Here is a 14,987-nt window from a genome sequence, read left to right as displayed (position 1 = left end):
TGAACCAATCAGAGCCTCATATTATCAGACAGGAAGTACAGTTTGTACCATCTCGTTGTAGGTGGGGTTACAGGTGCGTCGTGCTGCCTTGGTCTTCCTCTTGCCGGTCTTCTGGGGGTCCGGGAGGAGGTAGAGCTTCACGTAGGGGTCCGGGTCTGTGCCGTCCTGCAGGGGCTGCTGCATGAATAAGAACATATGACTCTCAGTTGGGTTCCACCAGAACCAGTTGATGTTTCCTCCGAGCAGTTTGAGAACATCAGATTAACAGATGACTGTTGTAATAAATCTGCTGAGAGTTTTATTGTTCCAGACAACAAACCATGTGATGTCACAGAGCAGTTACCTAGCAACAAGTCTGGATGCACACTCAACACACATGCACAAACACACACACACACAGTCAGACTGACCAGTCCTCGTATGTGCATGACCATGATGAAGAGTTTGTTGTTCTTGTAGGAGATGGACAGTTTGACCTCGCCGAGCTCTTTCCCTGAAGCTGGAGACCACGAGAGCTCTGCAACACACACAACATACACAAAAACACACACTCAAGTACACACAGAGACACGTCAGATCAACAGCTGAGCTGCTGACTGCAGGTCTGTACACTTATACAACCAGTGTAACCAGGATAAGAGTGTGAGTTAACTCCAGCTGTGACCTGAACACACTGATCTAATCAGAGGCTGGAAAACACACCAGACTTTAAACCCTGACTGTGTGTGTGTGTGTGTGTGTGTGTGTGTGTGTGCTCTTTGGCAGGTGTGTAATAGTGAAGCATGTGTGGGTGGACCAGTTAAACTTTAACAGGGTCTTAATGGATCACAGTCGGGTGGAGCTCAAACCCTCCACATGCTGCAACACTGATGTTACATGTACACGTCGATTAATGTGCACCGTACCTTTAAATACACTGCTGTGTGTGTGTGTGTGTGTGTGTGTGTGTGTGTGTGTGCGTACCTGCTGGTTTGCTGGTGGGGGTTCCTGGTCTCTCGTCTCGGGGCAGCGGGTGGAAGAAGGTGTAGACGAGGTCACACTGCAACACACAATTTATATTTTGAATTAGATGTTTCATCTGTTTACATCTGGACACTAAAGAGGCGACGCTTCATATTCATATAGTCATATTTAGTTTTATTCATCTCTGATTAGTCAGAAAATAATGACATAATGATAATGAGTGTTGAATTGTTGATTTAAAGGTTAATGATGATCACGCTACCAGGATTATTAACCAGTTACAGGTCAGATCATAAATGATCACAAGCCATCATCTGATCTTTTATTGCACTCAAAACAAATGTTTTATATTTCTGTCTTTAAGCTTTTATGTTTGATGTTCAGTCACTTTTATATTCTGATGCTGAAGAAACTTAAAGTTTGTAGAAACAACTTCAGATTATTTACATCCTCAACCTGCAGGACGAATCTGCTGTCAGACAAACAGGAAGTCCAACAGTTACAGTCATAAACCTGCTTTAGTGACTTCTGATTAAATCCACGCCGAGAAGGAAGTCAGTAAAGGTTAATAAATACTGTTTACATATAAACATGTGACGTCACTCCCGATGGCTTGTTTCTTCACAGTGAAGCAGGAAGTTAAATAAACTCAGTGAAGCTGATGTTTAATGGCAGAAACCTCCAGACAGGAGCAACGCGACAGCTTTGATGCAAATACATGCAAATATAATAAAATAATAAGATATAAAGTCATATTTAGTTTGACTATGTGAGAGAGTCAACAGCAGAGACAAGAAACTCTTAGACATTCATTCTGCCAAGTTTCTAAAACTGGAAAGACCTGATACAGCAGAGCTGATCCACACCCTGAGAGTGTGTGTGTGTGTGTGTGTGTGTGTGTGTGTGTGTGTGTGTGTGTGTGTGTGTGTGTGTGTGTGTGTGTGTGTGTGTGTGTGTGTGTGTACGGGCTGATAGGTTTCTTCACACTGAGAACATTTCCAAGAAACCCCTGACTAGAAATGAAACTGAAGCTGAACTGAAGATGAAACATGAGAGACACACTGAAACTAACTGACTGATACAGCAGCTGCAGGACGACAACGTGACGACAACACGACGACAACGTGACGGCAACGTGACGGCAACGTGACGGCAACGTGAAGGCAACGTGACGGCAACGTGACGGCAACGTGACGACAACATGAAGGCAACGTGACGGCAACGTGACGGCAACGTGACGACAACATGAAGGCAACGTGACGACAACATGACGACAACACGAAGGCAACATGAAGACAACGTGACGGCAACGTGACGAGCAACATGAAGGCAACGTGACGACAACATGAAGACAACGTGACGACAACATGAAGGCAACGTGGCGGCAACGTGGCGACAACGTGACGGGCAACGTGACGACAACGTGACGGCAACGTGACGACAACATGAAGGCAACATGAAGACAACGTGACGACAACATGACAGCAACATGAAGGCAACATGACGACAACGTGACGACAACATGAAGACAACGTGACGACAACATGAAGGCAACATGACGACAACGTGACGACAACATGACGACAACATGACGGCAACATGAAGGCAACATGACAACAACATGAAGGCAACGTGACGACAACGTGACGGCAACGTGACAACAACATGACGGCAACATGAAGGCAACGTGACGACAACATGAAGGCAACGTGACGGCAACGTGACGACAACGTGACGGCAACGTGACGACAACATGACGGCAACGTGACGGCAACATGAAGACAACGTGAAGGCAACATGACGACAACATGAAGACAACGTGAAGGCAACGTGACGACAACATGACGGCAACATGAAGACAACGTGAAGACAACGTGAAGGCAACGTGAAGGCAACATGACGACAACATGAAGACAACGTGAAGGCAACGTGAAGGCAACATGACGACAACATGAAGACAACGTGAAGGCAACGTGACGCGTGACGACAACATGACGGCAACGTGAAGACAACGTGAAGGCAACGTGACGGCAACATGAAGACAACATGAAGGCAACATGACGACAACATGAAGACAACGTGAAGGCAACATGACGACAACATGAAGACAACGTGAAGGCAACATGACGACAACATGAAGACAACGTGACGGCAACATGACGGCAACCACTACCTGACTATTTATTTATACATACACTGCATCATACTGTATTCAGTACAGAGTACTGAATACAGTATGATGTATGTTCACTTTTTCTGTCCATAATTTGCACAACTTAATATTCACTGCACTGCTGTTCTGCCCGGTCCAATTCATTGCTGTACATATCCATCAGTATACTTCTGTTTATAGTAACGCCATCTGTATATAATGTCCATAGCACCACTTGTAAAATATTTTCATAATCCTGCTCTATCCTGCATTCATGCACACACTTTATATCCTGCACTTGCTTACTGCACTTCTGGTTCGACCTAAACTGCATTTCGTTGCCTTGTACTTTGTACATGTGTAATGACAAAGTTGAATCTAATCTAATCTAATGTCACCAACGTTCACTTGCTGAACAGGTGACGTCCATCAAGTTCAAACGAGTTCATTTACAACAAGTTTGTGCAGTGAAGAGATTTTGGTGAATTTGACTTGTAAGAACAAACCTGACTGAGAGGTTTAGGAGAAGCGCATGAAAATGTTCCCGCGTGAGGTTTGATGAGAAAACCTGAATGTATCAGAAACTTTGTTTATAAAAAAGCTTTAAACGGCATCGTAACATCAGTGTTTCTCTGGCTCAGAGTTTCAGTCTGTTTCATCACTGAAGTGTGCTCCCTCTGTTACACCTGTAACCCCGCCCGGCAGTGATGTCACAGTGTACTGGAGTACACCTGTACGCCACTGCCGCCAGGTGAGAAGTGAAACCACCTGAGGATTTTTAAGGGGATGTTAGGTTGATCTGTAAGCGTGCAACATAAAAGGCAAACAAACACATAAACATGTGTCTCCTCAGATGAGACGGGAGGACGTCTCATGTCAGAGGGACGAAGACGTAAAATGAGGAGACAATCAAGACAAAATAATATCCCTCTGAAGTCTCGTCCGACGCTCCAGCAAAGAACCAGAACCTGTAAGTACTGAAGGACACAGTTATTCATCACCTGAGCGACGTCCGGGGCGGCGTGGATCAGGTGCCACACGTAACCGTTGAGCTCGTCTTTCCTCCTATCAGCCGTCGCCTCACCACGGGACCGACCAATCACAAAACGGCTCGGGAAACTGTGGGCAGAGCAAAGAGGAGATACGCTGAACCCTGAAACCGAGTCCTGAGTGTGTGTGTGTGTGTGTGTGTGTGTTTGGGGGGATGTAAAGGTCACAGAGGACGAGACGTGTCCTGACAAGAACCAGGAAAAGAGATCATATCTCTCCAATATTAGCTTCTCTGCACTGGCTCCCTGTAAAATCCAGAATAGAGTTTAAAATCCTTCTCCTCACCTACAAAGCTCTTAATGTTCAGGCACCATCGTATCTTAAAGATCTCATAATACCTTATTACCCGACTAGAACACTGCGCTCCCAGGATGCAGGGTTACTGGTGGTTCCTAGAGTCTCCAAAAGTAGACCGGGAGCCAGAGCCTTCAGTTATCAGGCTCCTCTCCTGTGGAACCAGGTCCCAGTTTGGGTTCGGGAGGCAGACACCATCTCCACATTTAAGAGCAGGCTTAAGACTTTCCTCTGTGATAAAGCTTATAGTTAGGGCTGGCTTGGGTGAGTCCTGAACCATCCCTTAGTTATGCTGCTATAGGCCTAGACTGCCGGGAGACTTCCCATGATGCACCTCTCTCCTCCTCTCCCTCTCCATCTGTATGCATGTTTATCCCATTACTGCATGTTACTAACTCAACATCTTCTCTCTCCCGTAGTTCTGTGCTTTCTCGTCTCTCTCCTCTCTCCTTCTGTCGCTTTCAGCAGGTATTTCTGCCTCCGGAGCTGCAGAGTCTGGATCTGTGGTTGTGGGCCACCTGCTGCCCCCGTGTTCCTGCAGAGTCTGGATCTGTGGTTGTGGGCCACCTGCTGCCCCCATGTTCCTGCAGAGTCTGGATCTGTGGTTGTTGGCCACCTGCTGCCCCCGTGTTCCTGCAGAGTCTGGATCTGTGGTTGTGGGCCGCCTGCTGCCCCCATGTTCCTGCTCAACAACTGCTACTACAGTTGTTGTTATTGGTCTTATTATTATCTGTCTGTCTCTCTCTCTCTCTCTAAATAAAATTGAATTCAGCTGAGTGTGTACCTGGGTAGTTTGGATGAGGGGAAGGTGAGTCTCAGTTTGCTGTGAAGTTCATGAAACTCTTCAAACGTCCTCTGAACCAGCAGCGCCTCCTGCTGACCGTCACGCTCCACCTTCACAACAAAGGCCTGAAAAACACACGCACACACACATCTGTACTTCTAGACCTGCGAGGACGCTCAGTGACTTCATCCCTGTCCCCTAACCTTAACCTGACCTTAATGCTAACACCAAGTCATAACCCTCTAACAGCTCTTTGAAGAGGACCAGAGAAAATGTCCTCAGGACACTCTGATAGGTCCTCACAAAGAACCTCCAACGTTCAAACCCAGACAATAAACAACTAAAAGTTCCTTCAGCTCATTTATGTTTGAGTTTCAACCACTTATCAACAAATATCAGACAAATCAAACCAATAAATGATTATCTGTCGAGCGTTTCTTTCCACAAAAGTGGCTAATGAAGCCTTCTTTGTTCTTTGGCTCATCCGTTTGTACCTGTTTTTATTATTTGTATATTTTTATGTTTAACCTATTTCATCTCAATTAGCACCTATGATCTAACTACCCGCCCTGCATAGTCCCTTAACTACCTGTCCTGCATCGTCCCTTAACTACCCGCCCTGCTTCGTCCCTTAACTACCTGCCCTGCATAGTCCCTTAACTACCCATCCTGCATCGTCCCTTAACTACCCGCCCTGCATCTTTCTTTAACTACCCGCCCTGCATCTTTCTTTAACTACCCGTCCTGCATGTCGCAGTTGGACTCACGTATCCTTTGCTGGGATTGGCGGTGCGGATGTGTCTGCAGATGTAGAGGTTTCTGATGAGGCCGTCGCTCTTCGCCGTGTGGACTCTGGGAGCGAACGACAGCGTGGGACGATCCTCCGAGGAGGCGAACTTCATCTGAGCCAGATTGTGGATGAAGAAGTTGAGTTTGGTGGCGACGCTACCCAGACTGGACTCGATCAACCTGCTCAGGTCACACGGACACAGGTAGAGAGAGGGTTAAAGGACCAGTGTGGTTTTACCGTCTGTCTTTTCACACTCAGAATTGACTAACATCAACCTGTCATTTTTATTTTTTGTGTATTTACTTATTTATTATTTATGTCCTCTGTTGATGTTCGACTGTATGTTTTTCTTGTGTTTGTGTGATACATCACTTCTGTTCTCTGTACATTCAATGTTTGCCAATAAAGTTGGAGAAAAAAAGTCACGAGGCTGAGATTGCTACTGTCTCACGTTAGCCTAGTTGCCTTTAGGCCTTTTTATTTACTGCCTTGTGTATGTGGGACACCAGACTGAGTTACTGACATGTTGGATCGTCAGAACACGTCATTTAATTACAAGGAAAACAAGTTGGCAGAACTGTCTCCACAGGAGGACTAACCATGAGCAGTAAACTGATCTGCACGGAGGAAACCTGGTGGAGTCCTTTAAAGCTCTGACTTCCTTTCTAATCAAATCGTAGAAAAGGTTTCAGTCGTAGTCGTCTGGACACTGTTTTCAGAATCAAGACGTTTCGGCTCCCATCCGGAAGTCATTCTCAATTGTGAAAAAATTGGACGGGAACTGGAAATTTAAGCTAATCTGAGTTACATAAGCCCCGCCCTCAGGAAGGAGTCTACCTGAGTATCTGTTAATAGCTGGTTTCACCTGAAACTGACCTAATAGTTTCAAGATGGCCCAGTGATCAGTAATCAGGCCTATTGTTCTCTGGCTGCATCTACGTCATCACTGTTAAGTACCTGATTAGCATGTGATGGCCGTGACCAAGGTGATAATACACTCTGATAGACTTTGGGCAGATTAAATCTCAGACCACCATTTCCACCGGTTCTCTTTCTTCTTTGAACGGGGTGTCAAGGAAGCCATTTTTGTGAAGAAAGAGAACCCCTCTTTGAACACTTAACAGTGATGAGGGAGGTGCAGCCAGAGAACAATAGGCCTGATTACTGATTACTGGGCCATCTTGAAACTATTAGGTCAGTTTCAGGTGAAACTAGCTAATGAACAGATACTCAGGTAGACTCCTTCCTGAGGGCGGGGCTTATGTAACTCAGATTATCTTAAATTTCCAGTTCCCGTCCAATTTTTTCACAATTGAGAATGACTTCCGGATGGGAGCCGAAACGTCTTGATTCTGAAAACAGCGTCCAGACGACTACGACTGAAACCTTTTCTACGATAGATCACTGCTGGACGAATGAGGGACGACACCGTCTTTCTAATCAAATCTGAATCTGGAACTAGAACTGTTTCCAGCAGATGACGATATAACAGACAGTAGACTGAAATTCATTAGTTTTTTTGTCTTCTTCATCCATCCTGTATGCCTCTGTTTTAGGGTGTAGAGTTAATAAACCGTCGTATCTGTACCTGGTGTGTGTGTGTGTGTGTGTGTGTGTGTGTGCGCACCTGGTGAAGTACATGGTGGCGTCGGCCTCAGACTCGTGAGGTCTCAGCGCGTCGTAGACGTACTTCAGATCCTCCAGATCAGACAGTTCAGGAATCCCACAGGACAACATCTGCACACACACACACACACACGCACACCCGCAACAGCATTACCTGTTTGCTCTGTAACCATGGAAACAGCCATCTATCACAGGTTTACTGTTGATACTGAAGAGAAATATGCTGATTATCAGGCGAAGTTATAAGCAGCTTCTTTTTTCTATGATTTCTAAGCAGATTTATGAGCGTTTATGGACATCAGAGACAACACCATCACTGGAGAGTGTGTGTTGATGAGTGTGTGTGTGTGTGTGTGTGTGTGTGTGTGTGTGTGTGTGTTGTACTCACCAGGCCCAGCAGGTTGAGGAACAGGTGTGTGTGTTTCCTGATCAGGTTGTACGCCTCGCAGCACAGATCCACAAAGTCGTGGAAGCGACTGGACGGTTTGTCCCCTCCGTTGATGACGTACGCCATGTCGGAGGTGAAGACGAAGGGGGCGCGGTCCCTGCACGCGTCACATGATCCGCATCACACACCAATCACAGCACAGACACAATTAACAATAACATACAGGCTACAACTCTCCTGCATCCTGTTGTAAACATTTGCCTAAATATCCTCAGTCACCATCGTCTTTTCTAAATGTTAACACGTTTCTCCTAAATGACAGCGAATGTAATCTAAAACCATTACTGGCTAGTGTTGAATATATATCATGTTATGATTGTATAGAATAATGCAGTAGAATGACTGTACCCTGCTCGCCCGTCACGTCCTGAAATCTACAGCAAAACCAATGTATTTTTCAATTTCATTAATTAATAAAAATTCCACCTAAAACAACATGTTACTGGCTAAGATAACCACGTATATTAGATTGTAATGTGCATGGAATAATGAAATTATACATGACTTTTCTTTGTTTTGATATCGGCATTATATGTCCTGCTCTCTAAATATCGGCATCAGCCATTGAAAAACCCATATCACTGCTATATAATAACAATGTATTACTACTATATTATTGTTATTGTGCTTTTATATTAATATATTATGATACCAAACTGTCAGAGCGCTGATTGAGCTGCTCGATACGCTGCCATGAGAAAACTGTGACTGGACTTTGCTTCTGTGAGATTCAGCATTTTAGTGTTCAGTGAACCTGAGTTCAGGCTGATCAGGAGTCAGTTCTTTAAACATGGATAATGATGATGATGGCTGATGATGTCACAGCTCTTCATCACACAGGAATATGACATCATGACTCTCACCGTTTGATGTTTCCGAACATCTGTGCGTGTCCCAGGAACTTCCCGAAGTCGATGTGGAACATGTGACCGCTGGTCTTCAGCATGATGTTGTCGTTGTGGCGGTCGCAGATTCCCAGGATGTAGGTCGCCACGCAGCAGCCGGCACACGAGTAGATGAAGTTCTCCACCGCCTGAACACAGTTTATACAGTACAGTTAGTAACTGTACACTGCATGTATGTTCATCATATTCAGTGATGAGGGTCCCAGGCTGGTCAGGTACAACAGGTAAGTTATGTATGTCAGGTAGTTCAGGCAGGTCAGGCGGGTCAGGTAGGTCAGATTGGTCAGGTGGGTCAGATAGGTCAGGTGGGTCAGGTGGGTCAGGTGGGCCAGGCGGATCAGGTAGGTCAGCGGGTCAGGTAGGTCAGACAGGTGGGTCAGGCGGGTCAGGTAGTTCAGGTGGGTCAGATGGGTCAGGTAAATCAGGCAGGTCAGGCAGGTCAGGCGGGTCAGGTAGGTCAGGTGGGTCAGGCGGGTCAGGTAGTTCAGGTGGGTCAGATAAATCAGGCAGGTCAGGCAGGTCAGGCGGGTCAGGTAGGTCAGGTGGGTCAGGCGGGTCAGGTAGTTCAGGTAGGTCAGGTAAGTCAGGCAGGTCAGGCAGGTCAGGCGGGTCAGGTAGTTCAGGTAGTTCAGGTGGGTCAGGTGGGACTGAGGGCTGTGTTGTGAAGAGACTTATTGATCCAAGTCTGACTTCATTAAATGTGACTTTGCATGACTGCTGACGTCTCCTGGTATGATTAATGAATTTTGTCTCCAAAGACTTTAATATGGGGCTGAAAATTATTCCAGATGTTTTGTTACAGATGTTTCTGAGAAACTAACAGACTCTTCACCTTCCCCTCATCCTCAGGTATCAGGAAGCACGTATCTCACCAAGCAACGTGTGCTTGGTGAGATACAGAATGTTCATTAGTTCATTATATTATATGTTTTCACCAAAATTAATAAAACATTAACGGCAGCCTGAATCTGCTGAATATAAAGCAGGTTTCTTCTGACTCTCACACTATGACAAGAATCTGAACCAGGATCTATAATCAATAATCTAAATCTAAGAAGTACGTGGTGCCACTTAATGTGACGATCCATGAGATCTTTATTCACAGCTGTATAAAAACAGCAAAGACACTAAAACTTGAGCTTCAGGGCTTAAGACCTGCCAGATCTGTGGAGAGTCTGTGTGTACAGGTGTGCGTACAGGTGTGTGTACAGGTGTGCGTACCTTGTCGTACTGCTCGTCAGTAGGGTTGTGTTTCTGCAGCCAGTCGGCCAGCGGTCGGTCTTTAAAGGACCCAGTTACTCCATGTTCCACCTGGATCTTCCTCAGAGTGTCAGCATGAGGAATCATCTCCACCATACCTGAGAATGGGTAACAACACACCTGTCAATCATACTTTATTTTATTTATTTCTTCCTATTTGTGAATAAGACTAGAACACGTTTGACTGCTCAGACAGACACACCTGTCCCCCTGGTATACACCTGTCCCCCTGTGGTATACACCTGTCCTCCTAGTATACACATGTCATCCTACTATACACCTGTCCTCCTGTGGTATACACATGTCGCCCTACTATACACCTGTCCCCCTGGTATACACCTGTCCCCCTGTGGTATACACCTGTCCTCCTAGTATACACCTGTCCCCCTAGTATACACCTGTCCTCCTGTGGTATACACCTGTCCCCCCCTGGTATACACCTGTCCCCCCGTGGTATACACCTGTCCCCCCCGGTATACACCTGTCCCCCTGTGGTATACACCTGTCCTCCTAGTATACACATGTCACCCTACTATACACCTGTCCCCCTAGTATACACCTGTCCTCCTGTGGTATACACCTGTCCACCTGTTATACACATGTCCTCCTGTGATATACACCTGTCCACCTGTGATATACACCTGTCTACCTGTGATATACACATATACACCTGTCCACCTGTTATACACCTGGTGTGTCCTCACCTCGTCCTCTGCCGGTGGAGAAACATTTGAAGATGACCATCTTCATGTCCAGACCCTCCTGGATCCAGATCTTGTTCATGATCCGGATCACCTGCAGAGTCAGCATATCCTGCCGCAGGTCGTCTCCTGACTGGACAGAGACATCAGGTGAGAGTGAATTCAAGCTGCTTAAACCAGACTGAACAGCCTGAATTCAGCCTCAGAGATGAAAACAGGTGAAACGTTTTACCTTGAAGATGACGTTTATGTTGTCTCCCAGAGGGTCGAGGTTTTGGAAGGACAGTTTGAGAGGAACAGCGTTGGAGTTGAAGAACGAACACGACTATAAAAGACAGAGAAGAAGAGAAATGTCACTGTATCTCCAATCGCAACTGAACACGATCACTTGTATGTAACCACCACCTGACACATTTAAATCGCTCAGTAGCGGCTGAAGGGCGACGATATCTCAGATCATCGTGAAACGTCCTGATCTCGTTCCTGCTCTCCAGAGGATGAAAAGAGGCGAACTGTGCAATTTGCGTCGAGTATCACACTCAAGAGTCGTAACTCAAATCTGAACACACAGACGTGAAACACATATTTTTAGATTCAGTGTGACAGGAGCTGCTGACTGCTGCTTCAGCTGCTCTGATGGGACAGTTTGACTACATGTGAACAGATACAGGCTGAAAACAAGTTGTAGCTCACAGCTAACTCACTGACTCCATTATACTTCCTGTTTACATCCCCCAAAGCATCATGGGAACTGCAGTTCCAAAACTTTGAGCATGATTATCCCCCGCATATAAGTAAGACAAAAAATGATAAGCGAGACAAAATACATTAATATTATCACTGCAACATGAAAAATAATAATAATTCCTGAACACTGACTCTCTCCTCTCATATTCAGATACAGATATTTACTGTGTTAAAAACCTGCGGACATACAGACAGAAACTCAAAACTGTTTTAGTTGGTGGGGGCGGGGTTTGGGGGGTCACCATCAGGATGAATGGAGGGCTGTCTGGATTGATGGCGGAGCTGCAACATAAGAACTGACACAGAGTGCAGCTGAGGCTGATGGGAGCGTCAGCAGCTCTGCAGGTAAGACGGTCAGAAACCAAAGTGTCGGACACGTTAACATGTCGACCTGATGGTGGCGCTAGATGGAAAGTCAGAGGATCAGCGGAGTTATTACAGTTCATCCTGAGGGGAGCATGAACGATGAAGCACGTTTCATCACAGTCCAGCAGCTGCTGAGACGCTTCAGCCTGAAGGACCAACGTTAGCATCCATAGCTGCTAACGTTGGTCCGTGACACTCAGCTTTAGTTTTGTAGGAAACACTTTTGTCCTCCAGGTCTCTGAATTCTGAAAGACGTTTTGTTCATGAAGACGTTTGAGACTTTGTACACACACACAGCTGTTCATCTCTGTGGCATGTCCGAGTGTGAGGTGAGCAGTCGGCAGGTGTGTGTGTTATTACAGGTAGATCAGTGCGTCTCCTTCAGTACCTGGATGTTGATTCCTGTGACCAGCAGCGCCGGGTTCAGAGGAAGTCTACAGCTGCTGTTCACCGAGAAGAACTGCTTCATCTCCTCCAGACCCTCCCTGAGGACACACTGCAGCACACACACACACACACACACACACACACACACTTATTAACACACTGTTGATGTGTAGATCATCGTAGTGTCTCTGCTGCCACCTGCTGGACTGGTCCTGAATTGTTGCTCCACTCAACGTTCAACATTAAATCATGAAAAAGCCTCAAAATCACAGAACAGTTCGTGATTTATGTCAATGAAACATTAAATTCTTTATTAATCAATCAGGGACATTATGTACATACAGTATATATAATAATACGTTAGGCCAGTTTGTTCTTTGTAAAAGAAAAATAATCAAATAGATGTGAAACAATTAATTGATTATTTGATCGACAAAAAATTGTTCAGCAAATATTTTGATAATCTATGAATTGTTTAAGTTTTTCCTCAGTTTTATGTCAGTAAACTGAAACTCTTTGGTTCTGACAGCTGAAGACGTCAACAACCATCTCGAACAGCCAGATGATGAATCGATTATAGTATAGTAACAGTAGCAGCTCTACGTAAAATATATCAAGATTATGTTCCAAGGAAACTCATAATGTCATAATCATTTTCCAGGTGTTTTCCAGAAATGAAAAAAAACAAGTGCACAATTTACCAGGTTTTCCAGGATGCATGGGAATCCTGGATTTACGACAATTTGCTCTTTGCAAAATACCTGAAAATATTTCTCCAGGACCAAACATAACTTCCCAGGACAGGTAATGGTTTTCTATAATTAGGTGGTTTTTATTTTCCAGCACCCTCCTTCACCTGTCTGCTGGACGGCGTGGCGTCTCGCACTTTGTGAGCCACCCTGGCGAGGACGGAGACGAGCCAGCTCTGACGGTCAAACTCGTCACGGAGACCTCGACCGACGCAGCAGAGCAGAGCGGCCAGAAGGTGCTGATAGCGAGCGCTGAACTGACTGTCCTGCAGGTTGTCCTTCAGCAGCCTGAGAGACAGACACAATCTGGATTCAACTGAACTGAACTGAACTCTCATCTGAACACATATCGGCTCTGTTGGTCATAAATCTGAGGACAATCCGCCTACATGTAAATCAGGTATCAGGTCAGGGATCAGATAAACGGTAACAGGTCATTTCAGTGTCAGAAGGGACAGACTGGACCGACTCTGTAGATGTTTAAACAGTCAGATTTCAACGCGTCTCTCATGCGTCTTGCATGTCTTCACACTGAGCTTTATTCAGATCAGATAAGAAACATGAAGTGACTCCGTGTAAACGAGGTCCAAGACTGTAATCAGATTTGTAATCTGACCGACCGAGACTCGATATGTGACTGGACTTTATCTGATACGAGACTCTTGAGATGAGAAGTCTGAATGACGTCTTCTTCACACACCAGCATGTAACAAAGTTACTTCAACAGATAAAGAAACAGGACAGAGATTATCTGTCCGACTCGGCTAATAACGCCTCCAAATGTTACCGACTCAACCTGTAAAATGTGATTCAGAGGCAACTAAACTGGTCCTTCAGAGCTCTGACTGGACGTGCGATGAGCAAAACTATTGTGACAGTAACTCTGTGAGGCCAGCACTCGTCCTGTCTGTGGGATCAGTAAATCAGACTGCTGACCAGAAGAGGTAGTGAGCGATGCGAACGTCCCCGATGGCTCTCCGCAGGAGGAAACGGACCAGAGAGCTGTCCAGGTAACACTCGTACTTCAGCGCCTGAGACACAGACAGACAATATGAGACCTTTTACACTCAGGATTAGTTCTGCAAAAGGAGACAGTCACTTTCTATTCATACAGACAAAATCACTCATTTCCCCTTTAAAATTTAAATTACATTTTAAATACATGTAGACGTGTAATCCTTCTTTAATATCTTAGTCAGTTTTATATTTATGATTCCTGACCTGCAGCACTTGCTTTATCTTTCTTTATATTTCTACTGTGTTGATTGTTTTGCACCAAAACACCAAAGCACGTTCCTCGTATGTGTGAACCTGATTTTTCCAAGTCGTGTCGTAATCACCTCTCTGCTGAAACGCAGCACTGTTCTCGCTCACGGGTTAACTCCTGTCCGTTCTTTGCTGTTTCTTTCAATCTCAGTTAAAGGCAGAATTAGTAGGATTCTCCTAAAAAACAAAGCACAGACTGGGTCTGTGTGTGCAGAGCTGCTGCCCGCCTGCATTTTCTTAGTTTCTTATTAGTTTTCTGTGTTCAGTTCGTTTCTGGGCGTCAACCTTTGGGCAGGTGTGTGTGGCCACCAGCCAATAACAGCGTGCGGGGCTGTGCGGAGGTGCGGGCGATTTTATTTGTGCTTTAGAACGTAACCGCCATGAAACAATCAGAAAATAACGTTTTGGTTCTCTGGTTTGTTCTCGCCAATGTCGCTCCCGCTCTTCATTCATTCTCTAGCTCGCTCGACCGCCGCCGCTCGCTCTCTCTCTCGCCCGT

The 14,987-nt window shown here is 45.6% G+C and overlaps 1 protein-coding gene across 2 annotated transcripts in view; it reads right to left on the bottom strand.

The window, feature by feature from the left end:
* Positions 1-14,987, bottom strand: part of pik3c2b (phosphatidylinositol-4-phosphate 3-kinase, catalytic subunit type 2 beta) — a 47,325-nt gene that overhangs the window by 3,694 nt on the left and 28,644 nt on the right. Inside the window, exons 18-32 of one of the 2 annotated variants that reach the window (XM_044218126.1) lie at positions 14,159-14,253; positions 13,330-13,510; positions 12,475-12,582; positions 11,206-11,298; positions 10,977-11,106; positions 10,234-10,370; positions 8,971-9,140; positions 8,048-8,204; positions 7,661-7,770; positions 6,011-6,212; positions 5,244-5,368; positions 4,117-4,234; positions 964-1,039; positions 411-517; positions 49-174 (exon numbers count right to left, since the gene is read on the bottom strand). In XM_044218126.1, coding sequence (XP_044074061.1) covers positions 49-174; positions 411-517; positions 964-1,039; positions 4,117-4,234; positions 5,244-5,368; positions 6,011-6,212; positions 7,661-7,770; positions 8,048-8,204; positions 8,971-9,140; positions 10,234-10,370; positions 10,977-11,106; positions 11,206-11,298; positions 12,475-12,582; positions 13,330-13,510; positions 14,159-14,253 — 1,935 coding nt within the window. Of the gene's footprint in view, positions 1-48; positions 178-410; positions 518-963; positions 1,040-4,116; positions 4,235-5,243; positions 5,369-6,010; positions 6,213-7,660; positions 7,771-8,047; positions 8,205-8,970; positions 9,141-10,233; positions 10,371-10,976; positions 11,107-11,205; positions 11,299-12,474; positions 12,583-13,329; positions 13,511-14,158; positions 14,254-14,987 lie in introns of both variants that reach the window. The other variant, XM_044218117.1, reaches the window with a different exon arrangement.

The sequence above is a fragment of the Siniperca chuatsi genome, linkage group LG2, assembly GCF_020085105.1.
Source record: "Siniperca chuatsi isolate FFG_IHB_CAS linkage group LG2, ASM2008510v1, whole genome shotgun sequence".
NCBI lineage: Eukaryota > Metazoa > Chordata > Actinopteri > Centrarchiformes > Sinipercidae > Siniperca > Siniperca chuatsi.
The sequence above is the reverse complement of the archived record's forward strand: the minus strand, read 5'-3'. Positions and strand labels throughout refer to the sequence as shown.